Source organism: Betta splendens, chromosome 10, assembly GCF_900634795.4.
Source record: "Betta splendens chromosome 10, fBetSpl5.4, whole genome shotgun sequence".
NCBI lineage: Eukaryota > Metazoa > Chordata > Actinopteri > Anabantiformes > Osphronemidae > Betta > Betta splendens.
Window position 1 is genome coordinate 6,587,223 of NC_040890.2, and position 21,813 is coordinate 6,609,035.

At 39.6% G+C, this 21,813-nt stretch overlaps 3 protein-coding genes and 2 non-coding genes across 9 annotated transcripts; 4 read left to right on the plus strand and 1 right to left on the minus strand.

Annotated features, from left to right (window-relative positions):
• Positions 1 to 312: 312 nt before the first annotated feature.
• Positions 313 to 5,825, plus strand: pabir2 (PABIR family member 2). 2 transcript variants are annotated; one of them, XM_055512281.1, is made up of 10 exons: positions 313 to 1,466; positions 1,585 to 1,663; positions 1,751 to 1,804; positions 2,179 to 2,222; positions 2,327 to 2,381; positions 2,761 to 2,820; positions 2,950 to 3,035; positions 3,174 to 3,238; positions 3,592 to 3,688; positions 4,263 to 5,825. In XM_055512281.1, the coding sequence occupies exons 1-10, from the start codon at positions 1,342 to 1,344 to the stop codon at positions 4,399 to 4,401; spliced, it is 804 nt and encodes a 267-aa protein (XP_055368256.1). In that variant the 5' UTR covers positions 313 to 1,341; the 3' UTR covers positions 4,402 to 5,825. The 2 variants fall into 2 exon arrangements, with proteins under 2 accessions (XP_055368256.1, XP_029020797.1); XM_029164964.3 differs by having other exon boundaries at positions 319 to 1,466; positions 2,719 to 2,820.
• On the plus strand, positions 1,857 to 1,995 carry LOC114865104 (small nucleolar RNA U109). Its single transcript, XR_003787483.1, has one exon. It is a non-coding gene; the product is annotated as a small nucleolar RNA U109 (small nucleolar RNA).
• On the plus strand, positions 2,468 to 2,623 carry LOC114865100 (small nucleolar RNA U109). The gene has a single exon (XR_003787480.1). It is a non-coding gene; the product is annotated as a small nucleolar RNA U109 (small nucleolar RNA).
• A 408-nt stretch (positions 5,826 to 6,233) lies between the features above and the next one.
• mospd1 (motile sperm domain containing 1) lies at positions 6,234 to 9,278 on the minus strand. The gene is made up of 6 exons (XM_029164966.2): positions 9,132 to 9,278; positions 8,030 to 8,321; positions 7,851 to 7,926; positions 7,405 to 7,637; positions 6,847 to 7,008; positions 6,234 to 6,722 (listed from the first exon to the last, which is right to left on the minus strand). The coding sequence occupies exons 2-6, from the start codon at positions 8,181 to 8,183 to the stop codon at positions 6,691 to 6,693; spliced, it is 657 nt and encodes a 218-aa protein (XP_029020799.1). The 5' UTR covers positions 8,184 to 8,321; positions 9,132 to 9,278; the 3' UTR covers positions 6,234 to 6,690.
• An 865-nt stretch (positions 9,279 to 10,143) lies between these two features.
• Positions 10,144 to 21,648, plus strand: ints6l (integrator complex subunit 6 like). 4 transcript variants are annotated; one of them, XM_055512280.1, is made up of 19 exons: positions 10,365 to 10,428; positions 10,548 to 10,625; positions 10,713 to 13,121; positions 13,681 to 13,830; positions 14,970 to 15,089; positions 15,210 to 15,393; positions 15,508 to 15,636; positions 15,969 to 16,132; positions 16,379 to 16,531; positions 16,667 to 16,799; positions 17,622 to 17,716; positions 17,810 to 17,920; positions 18,080 to 18,295; positions 18,405 to 18,531; positions 18,643 to 18,785; positions 18,863 to 19,091; positions 19,180 to 19,560; positions 19,658 to 19,751; positions 20,013 to 21,648. In XM_055512280.1, exons 3-19 carry the CDS (start codon positions 13,047 to 13,049, stop codon positions 20,113 to 20,115), a joined length of 2,607 nt encoding a protein of 868 aa, XP_055368255.1. In that variant the 5' UTR covers positions 10,365 to 10,428; positions 10,548 to 10,625; positions 10,713 to 13,046; the 3' UTR covers positions 20,116 to 21,648. The 4 variants fall into 4 exon arrangements, with proteins under 4 accessions (XP_029021074.1, XP_029021075.1, XP_055368255.1 ...); XM_029165241.3 differs by lacking the exon at positions 10,713 to 13,121 and having other exon boundaries at positions 10,144 to 10,428; XM_029165242.3 differs by lacking the exon at positions 10,713 to 13,121 and having other exon boundaries at positions 10,144 to 10,428; positions 14,970 to 15,059.
• Positions 21,649 to 21,813: the final 165 nt, after the last annotated feature.

The window sequence follows — 21,813 nt, forward strand, 5'->3', positions numbered from 1 at the left end:
TCATCATTGCTGCTTAGGTGAGTTTGATTCATTCATATCGCCAATATAATCAAACATAACCAAATTTGAAATCATATTTATGCGCTTGTTTTGGTTTTAGTTTGAATAATGGTTTTAGTAATAAAAGTTTTAGTTTGAATAATACACTTGGGCATGACTTCAGCTGCAATATGATGAACATGGCGTTATTTGCAGCCAGAGTGACACCAGCGACAGGAGAAAACAATGTCTGAAGACAACACGTAAGAGCCTTTAGGTGATCGGGTAAACACTCAATCAGATGCACTTCGTGATATAAAACGGTGTCTTGGCGCTACTCGGGCGTGATGAGGCGTTTAATCCGTGACACGGTGCAGAGCGAAAAAGTTTACACAGGAAACCTACAAGATGCGGTTCGCCACATTCCGACCGAGCACGCCGGTGAATGCAGCGGTTTCATTGGACAGGTCGTTAAACGCTGAGAGGGGCGTGAAGTTTGCTGCTAGCTCCCGTGTGATCATCTGGGCTCCTGTTCATTCTAAGCGGCGCGCTGCAGAGAACAATTCCCAAACTGTGGAACTTAATCTTTACAACAGGCGCGCTTTCGTTTACTTTTTTACGCCGTAGTAGCTGTAATACTGTCGGACAGGAACTTTTATTGAAATGGTAATTCTGTCCCTGGGTAAGACATTGTGGCTCATTGACGTTGATGCTAACATAGCTCGTTAGCTTTTGATGCTAAGGCTAGGTGGCTGGGGTGTTGAATCGACTAGCTAGCTAGCTGTACTGTTTTAGCTAGAGGCTTGACTCGCGTTGCAAGAATAACTTAATAGCAACGTCTGCGTTGTGTCTTAGGCGAACGTTAATTTAGTAGTGAAAGCAACCAGCTAGTAAAACATCTAATCCGGAGCGCGGATCTGCAGTAGCCAGGAGTTGAGCTTTTCAGTCGTCAACCAGTCCTTCCTTGCACAGGCAGACTAACGGGTGGGTAGCTAATAGTTACCGGGCTTTGTGGGGCATGCTAACCGCCCATCAGAAAAGTTTGAGACTGGTCATAACGTTTTAGGTAACGTTAGCATAGGCTAGTTTTGCCTGGGCATTTAGTGGTGTTATGAGAAACTTGCATTGACAAATTAGCCAACGTTAAGTCGCCTCCGCTGTGGCGCACAGACGACAGGGCCTCGCAGACTCCTGTTGGTTCTTTTCATTGAGTTAGCGAGTCTGCTCACTTGCCTTCTGATTGATGATGTTTCGTCGAAACATGTAAAGTTAGCAAAACTGGGAGGGCAACGATGTAACATCACGGAGGTGGTAAGCCATTTTAAATACATGACCTGGTGACAAGCAGCGTTAGCTCGCAAAATGAACGACTCGGGAGTGTTGCCTCAAGAGAAGATGGAGCTGGATCTGGAAATCCCATCTTCGATGGTTCAGACCGATGGACACTTGAGAAGATCCAACAGTGCACCCATGATAAACGGCCTAAGGTTCTACACTGATATAATTACAACTGTCTTTATTTGAACTAGTTGATTTTCTTTGAAACAAACGCATTGACATCATGAGTGGAAAACACATGGTTTGAGTGTGAATTTGTCATTGCAGCGATAACTCCCAGGTGTTCCAGCGGGAGGTCCTGCGAAGTCGAAGAAATAGCACTACAGTTGTCCACAGGCCTAACATGGTAAATATAAAGCCCACAGCTGCTGAGTCAATTTGTCTGAAGCGTGGTTAATGTCGTCATCTCTGCTGCACCCATCTTCCTTTACAGGTCCCGTCATCGCCCATCCGTGTCCCCAGCTCCAGACTTCATCAAATCAAACAAGTAAGACAAAGTATTGGTAGTCATATACTTTGAAGAGATTTGTGATTAAAATGAGCATGTAAAACCAATGTCTACTCCTTAAACCATTGGGAGGGACTATATATGAAAACATGCCAGAGTAACACTTGGGGTTTTCAGGGCCATTGATCTTGTAGAACTGGTCACTTGGTAGTATTAAGACTCCAACAGAGCGAAGCGTCTTGGACTCAACCATTATGAGTTAGTTTTCCTCAGATACAGTTGAAAAACGGCTAACTTTCAGATTTTGAGATGAAGTTAAAGTTTAATATTTAAGTCTGAATACGGCTAGATTGTAGTGTTGTTTGAATAACTTATTGAATGCAGACTTCTAACACCTGTTTGTGCTCTTGCAGGAAGAAGGTGTAGATGTCATGAACAGGGAAACTGCTCATGAGCGGTAAGTGGCAATGTTCAGTAATGTGAAGTAACTTTAGACATTGCCTTTTAGGATTGATCGCCTTGTTTTCGGTGCCAACGTTTTTTGTGTTGTTTCAAACACAGGGAAGTACAAGCTGCCATGCAAATGAGCCAGTCCTGGGAAGAAAGCCTCAGTCTGGTAAATAGAAACAGCCTGTTTACCCCCTATCAGTGTTGTGTTCTGTAGCTCTGGATCGTGAGAGGGAACTCCGGTTTACCTTCACATTGCATGTTTTGGCCATGAGCCATTATTGGCCTCTCTATCACTATAGAGTGGACAAGTACAAACATGCTAGAATAAGACTTAAAACATGTGGGAGTTGACAGGGCCACCAGTCTTTCAAGGTCAGACTGAGTTGGTAGTATAATACTCCAACACCTTTTGCCTTTGTTAGTTTTGTTTTAACTATGTAACATCATTATGTCAAAGAGAAACCGTTAAAGTTGATTAAGGCATGGGGTAATATTGTTCCTAGAGTGACAATGATTTGGAGAAGTCTGCATCTTCATCCCCAAAGCGCATCGACTTTGTGCCCGTGTCACCTGCCCCTTCACCAACCAGGGGGATAGGGAAAAAGGTACATGTGTGAATTGTTTATTGTAGTTTGACCTGAATGTAACACTAATAAAATATTAAAATGCAATTTATTCACATTTTGACGTGTCAATGTTGTCAATTGACTTTTCTTTGTCTTTCATGTGTGCAGCAATGTTTCTCTCCTTCACTACAAATCCTTGTGAGCAGTAATGGCCTTTCACCCAGTCCAATTCCTAGCCCAACAAGACGTTTCAGGTAGGTGCAGCTAATTACATGTGTCCTACAGTAGTAGCTACATTCAAGTGAAAATCATCAACAGTGATGCTTTGTGAGTCCTATCTGTGACGACATTGAATGTGTCAGTTTTTCATGCTTGTTTTCTGTGCCTTTCAGTAGACGGAGTCAAAGCCCAATTAACTGTATCAGACCCAGCATACTTGGACCAATTAAACGTAAAGGTGGGGTCCCTAAACATTCTGTAAAGTTCTGAGTGTAATCAAAGTAGTTTCTGCCACAAGGGCCATTGCTCTTTAATTCTTGAAGATGTTTCTCCTTCTTTATTAAGCCACAACTGATAACACATTTCGGAGGGAAAAAGCTTCAACATCTTAAAGTTCAGTTAGCAATGAGAGATACTGACTGCATCACATAAATGCATTAAACCTGTTCAATTTATTGAACCGAAGCAGTGAACTATCTGCTGAAGACTGTAGTTGTTGGGTAGTAAAATGATTGTTTGCAGTAAAAGCCTCAATTTTATCCATGGTCCCTGACAGATTAGACTAAATATCCATTTTCCTTTATTCTGCAGGTGAGACCGAGACAGAGAGTCAACCTAAGCGGCTCTTCCAGGGTACCACCACTATGCTGTCTTCAGATGTCTCTAACCTTTCAGATATTAGTTCCTGGTAAGTCTAAATCAACAAAACACGCCACATAGTGAAAATCCCCTATTTTTTAAAAGTAACATGTCTGTGAATGCTAAAACAGACAATTAGCCACATTGCAGGTTGAAATTCTATACCAATGGTAAATGCTTCATTTAAAATTGTGAGATATATTTTTAAAAGGTATTGTTGAGCTTAGGCATTAAAGTATAGTACAAGTGTTGCTGAAACACATCTTGTTGCTACTTTTACATGTGGACCAATTGTGCCAAATTATTTGCAGCAATCACACTGATGCTTTTAGGGAGGAATAATCAGATGAACTCAGGACTAGGTAGTCCTCTGGAGTCTAACTGATGTATCTGTAGTACAACTTGAAAGTTAGGTATGCTGGTCACTTCTTTAATACACGTTCACAATTCCAGTAAGTCTTGAAGGGTCCTCAGTCAAACCAAATCCAATCATTTAGGTCAACAGAATACTTAAGTGGCTTTCAGACATCTCGACAGTACCTGATTGGGCTGCACATGAGAATACCATCAGGTGTTTATCTGTAACAGTGTTCAGTGATACTGAGCTACAACATCTGTTTCAGTCACTCCCCAGATTTACTAGACGGCAGCCTCAGCAGCATCTGCTCTTCTACCGACTCCCCAGGCAAAATGGAAGGTGTGTCGCCCTCGTCATCCAGCAACTCGCCCTACACATCATTACAGGATTTGTCTCCAAAGTGAGTGTGGTGTAGCCAAAGACACTAAAATTGATCTGGGCAAAAAAAAAGCTTTCTCCAGGTTGTTGTCTTAGATCACTCACTTTGCCATTTCATAGGTTTAGTTTTAAGGGCAGTTTTCCATGCTGGCTGCCTGTATTTGTGGAAACATTGGAGGGGTCTAGATATGTTTTGAATTAAAGAAATGAGATGTGGATGAGATGATTTTGACATGGAGGTAAGCCTAGTGACACTGGGAATGTGTAAACACACTGTGAGCACCAGCTGCTAGTAGAGGATCTTGGATGGTGCTTGGCTTCTTGGTTTGGTCGTCATAAGTGGCTGTCCTGCAAATCTGTCCTACCAATCCTCACTGGAGAGACATTGAGCACTGGACAAAAATGACTAAATGGATGTGTGCAGTTCTCTGCTTTAGTGCTAGAAAGTGTCAATTTGTATGTACGCAGTCTGCAGATTTTGTAAGAGGATTTAACTTATTGTTTACCTGCTTTGTAATTATGTACATATTAATCTTGTAAAATGTCGTACATATTTTTTTAAGTTTTGCATAGAGGTGAATTTGAAAACAGGTCCGGAGCAGTTTTTTTTTTTGTTTGTTTTTGTTAAAGCAACAAACTATTTCTTGGACAAAGCTGTGGAGATTTCCTTCATGCTATTTACAATTTACAACTTTTTTTTTACACTTCCCTGTGGTCTTTCAACACTAAAGGTTCCTCTGTGTCCTGGTTTGAGATGTGTTTTGTAAATAAGCAAAACTATAAAAACCTTTTGTTTTCTTGGTGGCAAAATGTTATTTATGGAAAAAAAATATTAAAAAACTTGGTGATAGTTTTCTATGCCCAGTATAAGTGAATCCATTTGTAATTTACACAAGATCAACTGGCTGCTGGATCATACAGCAACAACAAAATGGCACCATCTCATTGTGAGTAAATAAGCTGCCGTCTTGTGGTTTCATTTGAATTTTTACTTAATCTTCTTGCATTTAAGTCTGTAAGACTTAGGCACAGAAATAGGAAAACTCAACTTTCCTCTTTACAGTAAATATCCTAAGATATACAGTATTTAGAGGTAAAGCCTGTACGATGATTGTTTTTTTTTTTGTTTGTTTTTTTTAACCAAAATTTACTTTCCACTGTCCCAGCATCCATTCCCCCATGGCTCTGTGGCCTCTAATGTATCTCGCAGTAGGAAGTAATTGTAAATCATTTTATTATAGTGTGCCCTTCAATTTACAGTGGTTGGAATTTGTTTTGTTTTTTTCTCTGTATTTACATAAGCGCGGTCAGCTTGCCCTGTTGTTGAGATATTTTTTCCAAGATGATTTATTTTCTTAGTCATCTTATCAAGGGGAAGCCTATGCTTGTCTTTTGTGATTGCCATTGTAGCAGATAGCAAGATGAAATAAATTATTTCTTTATGCTTGTGTATCTGCATTTATTATTCAGGGATGGTTGTTTAATTTGTTCAGCGTGTCTTAAGTTTTTGCTGTGGAAATGATGGTAAAAGAAACAGTAGCAAATCATGTTTTCAGTTGCCAGACCTGATAACGTCCAACCTCAAGGGGAGGCTCCAAGATGATTTTCAGCTACCAAGATTGCCTAGACAACAGAGGCCTTATTGTCATGACATCCTTAATACCCTCATGACACAACATGTAACGAGTAGAAAATAGCTCGATTTAATCTGTGACCATTATACTAGACAGAATGAGACTTTATTAAATGTTTCATGGGGCACTGATATATTGCGGTGAACAAACCATTGTCTTCAAAAGATGTTTTTCTTTGGTGATTTAAAAAAATCTCACAGAAAAAGAAATTCATTCAAAGACGATTCACTGATGCAAATACCTGCATTTAGTCCTCTGTACATGGTAAAAATGCTTCCAATATAATGGTGGTTACATATAATAGCAAACAAAATTTTAATGGCTTTATATACATCACATTTGCATGTCAATTCCTTCACACTCCAGTTAAATGTATTGTTACATAATGGCAATAGAAATACAGAAAGGAAATATGAGGCCGAACAACACTGACAATGGCCTCATGTTTCTTCACAGGCCCAGTTTAGTGACACCTACTCACATTCTTAAGCTCCACACACCAAAGAGCTAAGCATTTTGTCAGTTTGATATTGTGTTAATGTATATGCTGACCCATGTGTTGATTCAAAACCAAGTCTAAAGCCTTTTAGGGTGGGATGAACTGAATAGATGTCAGCTTTGCTCATTGAATTATACAAGGACCCCTCATATGAGATTGTTTATTCTTCAGCTCACAGTACTTCACGTGCGTAAGATGACCATTGTAAGAAGACCTAAAAAAAGAGCAATGGGATAATGTCATTAATGTAACTGAGATAAGAGTTTAAGGTTGTGTTTTAACTTTAATTCAAACTTGATGCTACATGTTGGTGGGATTTAATATTTTCTTAAACTTACCCAGAACATAAGCAGCTACAAGTTTCTTGTTAACACTTAAGTGGAGGTAGACAGGCACGGTAGTTTCTTGTTCTCCCAGCGTTGGGAGCATTAGGGCGGCCATACACACCAGCCCAAGCAGCACTGTTAGCAGACTGGGTCCTCCAGCAACAGGACGGCTCTCTGTCAAGCACACATACAGTACACATTCATACACTGTGACCAAGAACAAAAGGCCCAAGCCTGTTTATTAGAAAGATGATACAATGTGCATATGTACAGTGGCTTCCTGACAACAATGAAATAAATGACATACAGTTTTACATCAAATACACACAATGCTTGTTAGAAGAATATGTTCACTGCTGGTTTTGAATATTTAGACAATGCAATATAATTAACCAGATATGCATGTTTTGCACATCTTATCTAGGAGACATTATTTAGTCATCAGTTATTGTTTAGCTTGTTTACATAAGACAAATACCAATATATCATCCTGCAAATGATAACTCTATGCTTTTTACAAACATTTGGCTCCATCTAGTGGTAAAAACCACACACGTTTTTTTGACCTACCTGTTTGAAATGTAGTCTGTTCAAAAAACTCGCTGTCTGCAAACTGCTCCTTGATCCTGCGCTCCTCATCTTGGGAGCGAGGGCTAGGCGGCTCCTGTGAGGCTGAGGGACGGAGTGTGGCCGTCACCTCTTTGCGACCTAGAGCTTTGCGTTGACTTTGTTCCGACACCTGCAGTCGAAACTTGTCGTACACCCCATAGTGGCAGGCCCGCACATCTCTGTGTCTGATTACTCTGTGAAATCATAGCAAGGTAAGATGTCTTTACTTGTCTAAGCAGGAAAGTCTAGTTATATATCTAAATGACAACTATACACTGCCCAAAAGCCTTTATATTAAGCAAAGTCAGTAATAAAAATATAGACATGGATGAGAACTGACTAAGAACATGTCCAAGTCCAACTAGTGCTACAGTAAACTGCTAGTCATGTGCACAAAATAAACTCACATGTCAACACAACATTGTGGTTTGACGGCTCCAGTGGAATCCACCACTGTGTATTTATTTGGTGCTGTGCAGAGCACTAAAGAGAAAATACACAAAATATCAATATTTAAATAGTATATTAAATACAATTATGATGCAGCCCACATGAAAGCCCATTGTGTTTCTCTATTCCTACTGACCTTTAAACTTGAGTGCGAACTCATAGGGGTTGTAGAGGGTGAGCACCTGCTTATGGGATGTCTGCTCATCTGCATAGAAGACAAGTTCAGTTGGGAACACGAACACGGGAAGGTTTCCTTCCACCAGCTCAGGCTGTCGATGCTGCTGCTGCATTGGCTCCAGCTGAGCTCTTTCTCTTCCCCGTCCACAGTCTGCCTGGGCCCCCCACCCCTATTTACTAAAGACAAGCTAACTTCCTTTAGGTGGAAACACCACGTCCCACTCTCAGCTCCTTAGGGCCATGATATGACACTGTAAAGAAACATCATTATTATTAAAGAACATGGTGAAAATGTTGAAATGTAAATATTGCATCAATAAAACAACTCTGGTGTACCAAAGTATAGAGTTTGGAGTTGATGCTAAAACTTGTTTACTTCAGTTACCTTTGAAGTTACAGTACAGTACAGTTGTATTGGAATATATATTTGCACATAATCTATTTCAAAGTGTTTTAAACGATCAACTCGTCGATGAGCACTCACTAACGCCATGCGGCTGATCACGTGGTTCTTTTTGTTTACGTGGTGAGGGAACGTGCTCGAGGTGTTGCAACACTTTGTTCTCGTATAATTCACTATGTATTATTAGTAGTAGTAACAAAGTATTGCTAAAACAGCTTTACTTCGTAGTTACTGGCAATGTGCAATACTTGTAGGGCTTTATCTCTCCGACGTTATATTTGTATACATGTAGGTTGAGCCATAAATTGCAAGCTACCTCCAAATCGCACTGTAATAAGACAACACGCAGACAAAGGAAATTAGGTGAGCGTTAATGTCTTTGTGACATACATATAACAACGGGGCTCACCTATCACTATTGTATTGCGCCCACTACATAATTGGTTTTAGTTGTTTATTACATTTCCTTGCTTAAACGGTGTAATAACAAATACTTGTAGTGTAATGCTAACGTTAGCTAATGGTAACGATAGCTAGCGTTATCCGGCTGAGAAAAACCCAGCTGTTAGCTTCTTAACGTTGTCTACACGCAATGGCATTGCAGAAAAACAAGACAGTGTAGCTAAATGTGAAGGAACGGCTTAGCGCTAGAGTTTACCTTGTTGTCAAGGCACAGATTTGATGTCGTTAATGCTATAACCCGGGACTGTGCGTTCTGCTCCCACCCTGTTGTTGTTTCTCTCCAGGATTTTTTTCTTTGTCAATAATATACTGCAGACCTCGCAGTGCATGCTGGGATGGTGGACGGCGAAAGACTACGTGCAATACGTCAACAAAGCAGACGTAAATATGTTATAATAACTTTATAACGTGTCTTATGACTCCATACACTGTCAGGCTCGCTGAGTATTCAAAATCCAAAGATGAAAAAACTAACCATATATACCTTCTTCTATTGCAGAACTGCAGGGATTTCGTAGTCTTTATCATTGTTTATTATCAGCGTCTCTCTTCACTCAAAGTCAGACAGACGTTGAATTGTCACTTTATTTTTTATTTAATAAAGAATTATTTTGTAGACAATCTTTTAGTGTTCTATTCAGTGTCAACAATTGTGAAATTAGACACTGTTTAGGTGTCTAGTGCACGTAATTCATAGATGTAAACTGCCCATCTTAAAAGCAATATTAAATTTGAGGAAATTGAACGTTGTTGTGTTTTGTTCTACAGTCAAGCTTTTGAGGCGCCATGAACACAGAACAGGGGGGAGAGTGTGAGAGAAATGAGAAGGCGGGGGTGCGAGGGAAATTTTAGGTCAATAATTTTTTAATTTTACATACTAGATAAGTGAATCAACAACGAAATCAACTTTACCTCATTTTTAGGCAGACGGATGATCTACAATATGCCATACCAAACCATAGACACCATGAACATGTATTAAAGACACACATAAACTAAAGATCATATTTGCAACATCTCCCTGTTGTGCATACCTACATACACACGCGTGGGCGGAAGTACAGTGTAATAAAGCGAGCTCGACCTCGTTATATATTTATGCATTCAGGGGGGCGTGGTCAACACAATGGGCCTCAGCAAATGGCGTCGCAGTGGAGGGAGCGGGGCGTTCCATTCGGTTAGGAGCAGAAGTTGAACAGCGCGAGCCGAGACAGAGCTCTAGAAAGGCAGAGAGAGAGGGCAGAGGCAACGGCCCTCTTCTGGAGGGGGGGCTTATTATAACAAATATATGCACACATGTGTGAACTGTTTGGCCGCACGATAGGTCATATGTGGATAACAGTTATTTTAGAAAAGCATACCAGCGCGGTATTACATTTAAAATGCCTATTTTACTTTTCCTGTTAGACACGTCCGCCTCTATGAATCAGCGCACTTATTTGGGTACGACGTATCTGGACGTTGCTAAAGGCGCGGTTGAGATCTTTATGAAGGTAAAGAAATATTTCACCCCGACTTTTTTCAGCAAGTATGGACCTTTGAAGAGCTTACGGTTCCTGGGGCAGGATCGCTCGAAATTAATATATGTTGCTTTGGTTTTCTTTTTTGACAGCTGCGTGCCCGAGACCCGGCTAGTAGAGGCGACAGGTACATGCTAGTTACATTCGATGATCCACCATACGGAGTGAAGGTAATTAGCAACTGATACAATTTTTTCATTTGACAAGTCGAACGTTTTTTTCTGTCAGTGAGACTTTATTGTCCTTCTGGTTTGTAGTCAGTGTTGGGCGGCTTCCCGGTGGCGAAAAAACGGCATTTTTTGCTCCAAATACCCGCAGACCCGGAGCTGCACTGCCTCCTAACATCCAGCGGACATTTTGCTTTTGTGTTGAGAAAAGTCTCGGGCGTTGAGATGGAGGCGGAGAGATTTATTATCGCTTATGACGTCGCTTTTTTTTGACAACGTAATGTTTAGATTGGTCAAGGGTGCCGCCAATCATTTTGTGCTCCGCCCCGTACTTCCTCCACGTAATATTATTGGCCAGTCTGGGCTGAAAGTTGATAAAACCTCCTTAGTATGATTTTTTTAATTTTATGGGAGTTCGCTAGGAGAGAATTATCATTATTCATATGATAGTAATTTTGTGACTTCGATACTATGGTCAAAATAACCCAGCAATTAACCCCATTAAGTTTTTATGCACATACCCAGGCAAATAACACACATGCAATCTGTGAGTGAATGCAATCATTTAAGGGGTTTGATGTCAGCATAGCTTTCCCCAACACCAATCTATTGATCTGTTTAATGTCCTGGCACACGTCTCTCCGTGAGCTTTTACATCCCAATAAAAAAAACACACCCCTAAGTACCTCCATGAACCCCCAAGCTCCTCATCTGCTTTAATAGCTTGTCTGTTAGGAATCTAAAACCCTGCCTAACTCTCTGTAAGCATAAACATTTTAATAATCCACTTTTACTAATTTACTCTGTATCATCACATTACCCTTTGAGTGCTGAAGATGATTTAAATACTTTTTGGTGTATTATAATATTTATTTAGTCTATTATAACTAAATTATGCAAAGCCAGAACTTGAAAGTAAAACATTTCGTCATTAACATTGCTTGTATGAGATAAAAACACTGATATAAAATCATATGTTATTTTATATGTAGTTATTACTAGATAACATAAATGGCAAAATGCACTTTAAAAACATCACTTTTTGTGTATTTGGCCGCGTGACTTCAAAAGCAGCTTTTTAAGAGTCCTAGTTCAAAAGTGACAACTTTCAATCAAGGAATATATATTAATTATACGCCTTTAATTTAATGTTGAATTTGTTTTTTTATACAAACATGCACACCTAATGATCATACAAACAATAATAATGCAAGCTACTTGGATAACTGAACATGTGCTCAAAGAATACATACAATACAATACCTGAAAACATAATGATTTATCTATTTAGCCCATCCTTTGTTATTTTTTATTCACAGGGTGTTTTACATTTTTTTCTTTTAGATATAATATGATACATTGTCTCAATAGACAAGCTGATCTCAATTTCTGAAATTAAGCGATAAACAAACTAGGTTTGTTGCTGTATTGCGGTGCATTTGGTAAACTTTAACCTGCCAAACAACGCTCTTTTTCATTTAAAAATAGCTGGAATTTAAAGTGACATTCTGTTGAATGTAAATGTCGACAGCTGTGCCAAAACTCAGAATTGACCCTTTTAATATGTTATATAGACATTTTCAGTATATTGCTGAAGTCATGTATTTTTTCCTACTACTGTAGGCGCCTGTATAGGACATTACAAAACAATATGAGTGTGTGCAGTGTTTCACATGATGCTTCTTACTTTCTTTCTTACACTTATTGTCCTTGCAGTCCAGGTTATACTCTATTATGTATGTCATTTTAGTCAAAATGAATACTCCGGTCCAGACATTTATGTAAAAATCATTTCTTTTAGTACAACTAGCCCAACATCTATGACCTCCATAATCAGTACAGTATATAGTAAAATTATCACCTCAGTAGAAGTACGGAGCAATTCATGGCAGTGTTAGGATATTAAACTGCATCCGATTTTTACAATGTACCTAGTAAAATGGCCAGCAAATGTAATTTAGGATCTAATTCTCTCTTGCATAAAGATACCCAGGTGCTGCGGTGTCAAGTGATTTTCACGTCTTATAACCGCTTGTCGCCGACTCCACTTCCTCGTGCTCTTCCTCTCTTTGTCTTTGTTGTTTGCCTGCGTTTTGTATGGAGGATTATGATGAAAGGACAAGGTTACACTGAATGAGGCTACTCTGATTGCAGAGTTACAGATGCAATAAATTGTTGATGTAGCAGCAGGGAGAGGAGGTTGGCTGGGAGGAAAATAGAAATATTCTGTATTCTGAATTATTGAGTGCGAGCTAAGCCCTATATTTCTGCAAGCCTACACAAAGATCTATGTCTGGGCTATTACTTTGTGTGTTTCTACTTACACTTATGTCTCAGCATCTTTGTTAGATTGCTTGTACGATGGTATAATATTTATGTAATGTCATTCATGTAACACTCTGAGCTTTCCTAGAAATCCAGGCCATGATATCCTATCGTAATCCAAAAATCTACTCATGCACTGGCCTGATTCAGAGCATACACACCGACTTTGGCCCGGCAAGCTTTTTCCTTCTTTCTTTCTCACTCTCAGTTAAAGGAAGTTGTAAGCTTGCAGGACATCCTTAGATTAAGCATGAAGCTGCAGCAGTATGGTAATTGACCCAGCTTCATAAAAGTCCAGGAACATTTACACACCCACATCTTCTCCCGTGGGAGCAGATCTCCATCACAGAGGACAAGGCTACTGTAGGAAGTGTATTTTTAGATGCTTGTTATGTATTAAATTAGTAACTTTTCCTTAAAAGGCACCATCCATCTCAACCATGGGGCTAAATTATCCTTATTATTAACTAAATATATCATAACCTGACCTCGTTTTTGTGTGTTATATGTTAGCTAGTACATGATGAGTGGGTCAGTATGACTGTACTCCTTTTATCAAATGTGGCAGTCATAGTTTGAAATGAATCAGCTCTTGTAATTGCCAGTGAACAAAATGGTTCTGTTTTTCTTTGTGGGTCCATACTGGTTTGTGGCTCTTCACCATGGATCGTCTCTGCTACCATGTGTTGCTGCTTGCTGTGCAGCGCACTCATCACACTCTCATGTATTTCAGGCAGGCTGGAAGGAAAATCATGCCACTTTCATGTGTGAGCTGAAGAATCTGCAGGCATCCGGTTTGACTACACTAGGTCATGCTCTCCGCACAGCCTTTGACCTGCTGAACCTCAATCGTCTGGTCTCCGGCATCGACAATTATGGACAGGTAAATTAACATCTTACCATACATTTCTTTCACAAAAGAGTCGTAGTTTTAGGCAGTCAAAAGCTTAAACTGTACTTAGAATTAAGTCAGTAAATAAGTAATTTACTTTAATCTATACTGTATATTAATCACTTTAAGAGTTAAACGTTTACCTTTAAATTTAGAATTTAATATTTGCGGAAATAAATTTAATTTTGTTTAATTTTGCAATATATTCCCTGAATATTATCCTAAATTTAATTTAAATTTAATTTTTTCAGTTTTATTTAACATGACTTACAAGTACAATAAAAAGAAAAGTTCTGCTTCTAAATTAATGTTGGAATTTTACTGTGGATCTAGAACCAAAGGTGTTTTCTTCTTCAGTTCAGTGACCACCAAAACCCAAACTGATCTTCTTGTTACAGATTAACATAACATTACAATAAAATTAGCATTAACAACAAGCGGTGGAAACTACTTGCCTGTGAGCACTTTGCAGCTTAGTACAAGAGAAACATACTGATATACAACTGAATGACCAAATATGAAACAGGATGTTTCTGATACAGCAAACCAGCGTTATACTGTGGGGGATTTTTCTCCAAATGTTTTGGTGATGAGTGTAATGGCATTTTCAGATGACATTTTTTTAGTCCTCCTCCTCCTGGAGACAAAGAACTGTATTGACTTTTGATCGGAGCATAATCCACTCTGCTTTGTCTCACTCAGCACGACCATGCCTACTCTCTTTTCTCTAATCTACTACTCCAGTGCAGGGGCTTGGAGATTACTATATTTGAGTAGTGACACAGAAGCATGCTAACTCTTCTTAGGCACTGTGTGTGTGTTTGAATTTGACAAGGTTAAGGCATAACATGCACTGGTACAGGCCCCTCTCTTAATGAGTATCACATAGCATCCTTCAGTTTACTAATGCATTCTCCAGAGATTACAATTTGTGACACACATACTGATCACATGTGGTCATTGCTGTGTTGATCTCTGCATGATTAGCATACATATGCCAGTGAGGCCAAATACACAGAGCTTGGCTGTGGTTTTGGTTTTCTATACAGATGCAGGGCCAACTTGTGTGAGTAAGGGTTACTGTGAACTGAACTTGGATTTAATCGCTCAATCTTATCATTTCTTCTTAGGGCCGTAACCCCTTCTTCCTTGAACCATCTGTGATTATCACCATCACTGATGGTAACAAGCTTACACACAGCTCTGGGGTGCCAGACGAGGTGAGAAAGAATCCACTTACTGCACCACTGGTAATGTCAGCTGTTTTATAAAATGCATGTAGTTTTGTAGTTTTGTACTGTATGTATTACATCTGTTTTATAAACTGGGGTTTTCTTTTTTACCTTTTTCTACCCCTTTCCGTTGTCTAGCTGCACTTGCCTCTGAACTCTCCTTTGGCAGGCAGTGAACTGACCAAAGAGCCTTTTCGCTGGGACCAGCGTTTGTTTGCACTGGTGCTGAGGCTGCCAGGAGCAGCCACACCAGACAACGAGCAGCTGGGTAGCGTCCCCACGGATGAGTCTGCTATCACCCAAATGTGTGAAGTCACTGGAGGTGCAGTTTTACATTTTCTATTCTGGTGCCCCAACAGAACTTTTGTATTCTGTCTCTGTGGGTCTGCAACTTATTCTGGTAATACTTAACGACCATCCTGCTTTTTCCTCACAGGGCGCTCATACTGTGTTCGAACACAACGGATGTTAAACCAGTGTTTGGAATCTCTGGTTCAAAAGGTTCAAAGCGGCGTTGTCATTAATTTTGAAAAGACAGGACCAGATCCACCTCTTATTGGGGATGGTGAGTTTTGGGCCACATGCGCACTCAGCAAAACTGGAGAAAGCTATTAAATCTCATATCCTGGACCCTCACATTTTAGTTTCAGACTATAAGGAGTGCAGTTTCTAAATATAGAGCAGCTTAAACATTATGCAGTGTAATAAAATGTGCAGAGATAAATTGATTTGCAGTTTTTTTTACTGGTAAAGACAGAGTGCAAGTTGTATATATTAGGTTTTTAAGGTAGCCTATTTAAATCTCAACAGGCCTCTGTGCAGTTTCTCCCACATTACCAATAATCTTTAGTGTTTGCACTTAACTGAAAAGATTTAATTTAGACATTTGTTTTACAGATACCTCTGTAGATTCGGGTCGACCTGTGTCATCGTTCAGCCCACAGCTGTGGCACAGTTGCCACAAACTCATCTATGTGCGACCAAACCCAAAGACCGGGGTGCCAGTCGGGCATTGGCCCATACCGGAGTCCTTCTGGCCGGACCAAAATTCTCCTACACTGGTGAGCAACATTTAAAAATAATTTAATTAATTAATTAGAAATATCTAAGCCGGACTTGATGTGCAGGTTCCCTCCAGTCTAACTTTAACGAAACACTGGTAACCATCTGCTTGTCATGTGTATCACAACTCTGCTCTGCTCATCTTTAAGATTTCTATTGTCTGATTATAAAGATAACACTTGGTTCACTGTCACAGATAAGTATGTCTGTCTAGTTCTTCACCTATGTCCATCTCTGGTTGACAGCCGCCCCGCACTGCTCATCCCGTTGTGCGTTTCTCTTGTGGGGACTGTGAGCCCATGGTGATAGATAAGCTACCCTTTGACAAGTACGAGCTGGAGCCCTCTCCACTAACACAGTACATCCTGGAAAGGAAGTCACCACACATGTGCTGGCAGGTAGGATAGATATTCACACACCCATCTGCATTGGAGGCTTGTTTCTGCTGCCGTTGCTTCTGCGACTTAACTCAAAGCTCTCCTAGAGTTTAGTCAAATATTATTTGATTCTATATTTTTTCTTGTTGCCCTCAGGTCTTTGTTAGCAGCAGCGGGAAACAAAATGACTTGGGACATCCATTTGGTTACCTTAAAGCCAGCACCGCTCTCACCTGTGTCAACCTGTTTGTCATGCCTTACAACTACCCAGTACTGCTCCCACTCCTCGGTAAGACAAATGTCAGTAAACAGCGTGTTTAATGTGACAAAGGGTCTGATGTAGATATTGTGGGTAGAAATGTGTTTGGTACAGGGCTTGTTTACAACAGTGTAGCATTTCCACTGCTGTTTCCAACTGTCTGGAGTCATATGGGAACTCAGTAGAGTCTTGGGGAGTTTGAGGGTTTAGACTGTAGGGATGTCACTTTAGTTCACAGCTGTTGTTATAGTGAACTGGGTTTTACAGACACAGAGTTCTGGAAGTTTTCCTGAGCCTGATATATTTTAAAAAAATGTGTACATGCAGGTTTTCACATATTGGTGAAACTCTGCCCAGTGTTATCTTTAAGACACTTTGACTCTATTAGAAGCTTTTTGACCTATTGCTATTTAGCCTCATTGCAAAATATTCTATAAAACTTCTTTGTTACTACCACTTACTTCTTCAGCCTTTTTTGCTTTTGTTCCACCTTTTTGCTGGAAGCTGCCATCTTATTTAAGAACCTTATTTTCATTCTGTTTTTATACTGACTTTATAAAACATCCCAACTTTTGAAACTGAGGCTGTCTTTACTGTGCTGATATAAGAAAGCAATGTTTTAAATAGATGATTTCTAATTACATGTACAGCAAGTAAGATAATTTAAAGGTAAAGGGTGGGGTATGGTTGCGTATGTGTGTTGCTATTATAGATTCAACTAAGGAGTTTTGATGTGTGTACACAGATCAGAAATGTAGCTGCAGGAGAAGCTTCAGGTGCATGGCTGACTGGTCACTAATACAGAGTGCTTAAGCTTTTCTCTGACATCCCATTGTTTTTTCTCTCCTTCAGATGACTTGTTTAAAGTGCACAAACTAAAACCAAACCTCAAGTGGCGACAAGCCTTCGAGATGTACCTGAAAACAATGCCTCCATACTATGTCTTGGTAAGCTTATACTGCCCTTAGCTAATGTTCAGCATTATTGTATGCATTTTTATATGACTAACCTTTCCAATTTGCGTGTTTTTCTACTGACAGCCCTTAAAAAAAGCATTAAGGATGATGGGTGCACCTAATCTTATTGCAGACTCCATGGACTGTGGCCTAAGTTACAGTGTCATCTCATATCTAAAGAAGCTTAGCCAGCAGGTAATGACTAAAAATGAAATGATTTTTAGTAAAATCCAGATTATACCTAATTATATATTTAATGTAAAACACGTTTCCTCATTTTTTTGTTTAAACTTTATCTTCTGAACTGAAATAAAGTGTGCTTTTTTGTTTTTTCTTTGTTTTGTTGAAACAAAGGCGAAGATGGAATCTGACCGTTCAATCGTGTCTGTCGGTAAGAAGGCTCCTCAAGAAACTGGCATAAAGGTGAAGAACCACTCCAGCGCTCTCTCTCTGGCCCACCGGCGTGATTTTAGGCAGCTGCTGCAGGGAATCACGGGGGAGGTCCCTTTGCGCCCAATGGACATTAACTTTAAGGAGTTTGCTGGCTTTCAGATCGCCCTACTCAACAAGGTGAACTTGGTATATGGCATTTCTGAAAAGTACATTATAGTAATGGTTATGTGGGTGTTAAGGAAAACAAGAGCCAGTAATTTATGAACTAAATATCATATGTAAACAGGATGTAAAACCTCAAGCTTATCGAAATGCCTACGACATCCCACGACGCAACCTTCTGGATCAGTTAACCCGAATGCGTTCCAATTTGTTGAGGACCTCACAAAAGCTGATTCGAGGCCAAGATGAAGGTATATTATCCTAATCAAAACCTCCCAACAATTCCAAAACACAGGAAATACTATGTACTGTAACTGCCTCATTATCATAGAAATTCTATTAAAGTATCTTGTGATTGTTAGACTATCTGCACAGTATCCCAGTGGCTCAGATGGGAAACTATCAAGAGTACCTAAAAATGATGCCGTCTCCACTGAGAGAGATTGACCCTGACCAACCTAAGCGCCTGCACACTTTTGGGAATCCTTTCAAGCAGGATAAGAAGGTAAAAATATGTCAAGTAAAATCTTGCTTTCTGCAGCATTCTGTTTCATTATTAAGCCCTTAATTTTCTTTTCTCAGGGGATGATGATTGATGAGGCCGATGAATTTGTAGCAGGCCCTCAAAACAAAAAACGAGCGAATTCCAGTGATTCCAACTTAGGCTCTTATATGAAAAGAAGGCGGAGCATGTCTCCGTTGCTGCGGCGGCCACAGACTCCGCCAGGGAACAACAACCATGTGGTGGGAAAGAGTGCAGCAGGGGTTCAAGGGCAGCAGAACCTCATTAAACCCATCCCACAGTACAAAGGTAGGATTATGGACTGTATGTGCATTTGATTGTACACTTTTGTCTGAATGGAACTGATAATTTGCTGTTTCCCATGTGACCCATGCAGGAGGTGACAGCAACAGTCTAGTGGCAATTGAGACCAATGGCGATGTGGTTGTTGGGCCTGACTCTGTGGAGATCTGGGCTGTTGAGATGGACCCTTTATCAGAAACCCCATCTCCAGTTACCCTGGAGGAGAAACCAGATTTGGGAGCAGTGGATCGGGAGGAGGACCACAACTTCAAGGAGGAGAGACTAGTGGAAGATCATTCAGAAGAACAACCACTGGAGGAGAAATCCATCTGTGAACGGCTGAGTCCACAGTGTCCACTTGAGGGTACGGAATCTGATCCCGCAGCGCTTGAGACCATATTCATAGCCCCACTAGATGGCAACCAAGCAGAACTGCGGACACGTGTCATTAAGGAGGTTCGAAAACCAGGACGAAGTGAGTATAAGCAGTCAGTGTCTTCGAGTATAGTAATTTTTTATACTGATAGTTAAATGTCATATATATTATTGTGTGGGTGTGTACTTATTCACAGACTATGAGGCAATACTCAGACTACTGCAACAAGTAAAAGGGACACTTGATGTTCAGAGGTACTTCATCCAACATGCCATCAAAGAGGCTGTCAGGTAAGAAAGCTTGACTCATTTTTAATTTTGTCAGAGCAGGATCAAGTGTTTTTTTTTTCAAATGCTTCCTCTGTCCAAAAACATATCCGTTATACTGTGTCACTAAGACCTGTATCACTGCAGTCAAATGACTGTAACTGTGGGTCAGTGACTCACAAGTGCATTTCATAGCTTTTCAAAGCAAACTCTGACTTCTGTGTTCATTTCACTCATTTCTTTTATTTTTTTTACTATACTTTATTTTTTATTAATCTGTTCCAGGTTTAAGAAGCGGGTACTGATCCAGCAGCTGGAGACTGCCCTCGCTGAGTTGGAGGCAAAGCATGAAACATGTTCACAGATTACAAATGATCATGGCAGATAGTGATGAAACATCTTTGCTTTGGTATTGAAATACATTTAGTTGACCATTGGATATCACCACCATTAAAATGTCTTTTTTGGGGAAACTCCTGAACCAAGGGAGAAAAGTACAAATGCACTGAGTAGATGCTTCTACTGTCTAGTTACTGTTACATCACAGTTGGAGTCTTGTGCTGAGAGGTATTCAGTGCAGACCCACTAATGAGAGATACAGAGACATGACATATAATCATTTTCATATTGAGAGATGCCTCAACATCCCCAAGTCCCTATGGCAGACCTTTCTTCAGCTGGTCTGAAAAGTGTTTGTGAGACTCAGCAGTTTTCTCTCAGTAATAAAAGTAATGTAGTCTGACAAGTACTCTGATTGTCCCAGGTACAACCTTTTTAGTGTTAATCTGCATTAAGAATGCACTAATGCTGAAGTTGATAGTGTTATCTACTATTCCCCCATTTCTGTTAGCTAATACTGGTAAGGTTTAGCATTAGGGTTGGGTAATAAAGATAAAAAATGTATGACTATATACATAAACATTTGATTTTCTAAATAATCATAATCATAATAATAATAATTGAAAAAGAAGAGTGTTTGCAACCAAAGTGCAAGAAAAAGCACAAACATTTGAGCATATTACATCCTCATTAATGCATCAGCCAAAGATTTGTGCTTTTCCCTTGTGGTGGCCTGAGTTCTTAATGAATGGAAAAAGGATTTTGAGTGCAAAATGCCTTTTCCTTTTCTGACTTTAAGATATTCTTTATCTTGGCATTGAAAATTTCATCTGACCACTAACTGATAAGGAGCAAAAGTGAATGTGTACTTTTGGCTGATCCACTCAGTAAAATATTCCTCACGTTTCATTTATGCAACAGTCTTTTTATCCACAAAGCCATATGAAAAGAACCAGCAATCATAAATACTAGGCAACACAGCTGTTTCGTGTATATTATGACGTTGCCCAACCCTAATTGCGTTTTTAGTCAAAATTCATGTAACATCAGGTCATTATTACATGACTGTTAAATGTTCATGTTGCTTCCATTTTATTAGTGATCAGACAGTGGTATTGACATTTTCCTGGGAACAAACTTCAGTCTTATTAAAAGCTGAAATAGGCCAGTAGGCTAAGGGTAAGGATGTACCAGAGTGGTGGACTGGAACTAGACGTCTCCATCATGTTCACCAAAAAACTGAAAAATAAAAGCTCCTTTATTGGTTTAGTGGACACAGAAATCTTCCTCCATAACACAACAAACACTCCACTGAGTCAGGCTCCTTCTGCTGCTTTTTACATGAACCCATGTCAGCACTCCTTTTGTTCAGATTTTTACGACAGATGTACACTACTTTGTAATGTTCATAAGGAATACAGATTATTTTTGTGAATTTGTTTATTTCAGAGTTTTAAAGAACTATTTTAAAATAAATCTTTAAAGCCAATTTTGTAAACTGTTAAATACATATATAAAGTGTAAAGTTTATGAATCTGCATTTTTTTACAAAACAAAAAAATAAACCACAGATAGGATGGTGGCTTCAGTGTTTTGGTGTATGCCTACATTTGTGTGTTATGTTGTAAATTCTGCTGTAAGGAAATTTTAGATCAATCAGATCCTTATGAGTATGAACAAGTGTATGTCATCACAATGTTCTGCCAAAGCTGCCCATCTTCTGTGTCCTAATGGCTGTGATCAGTTA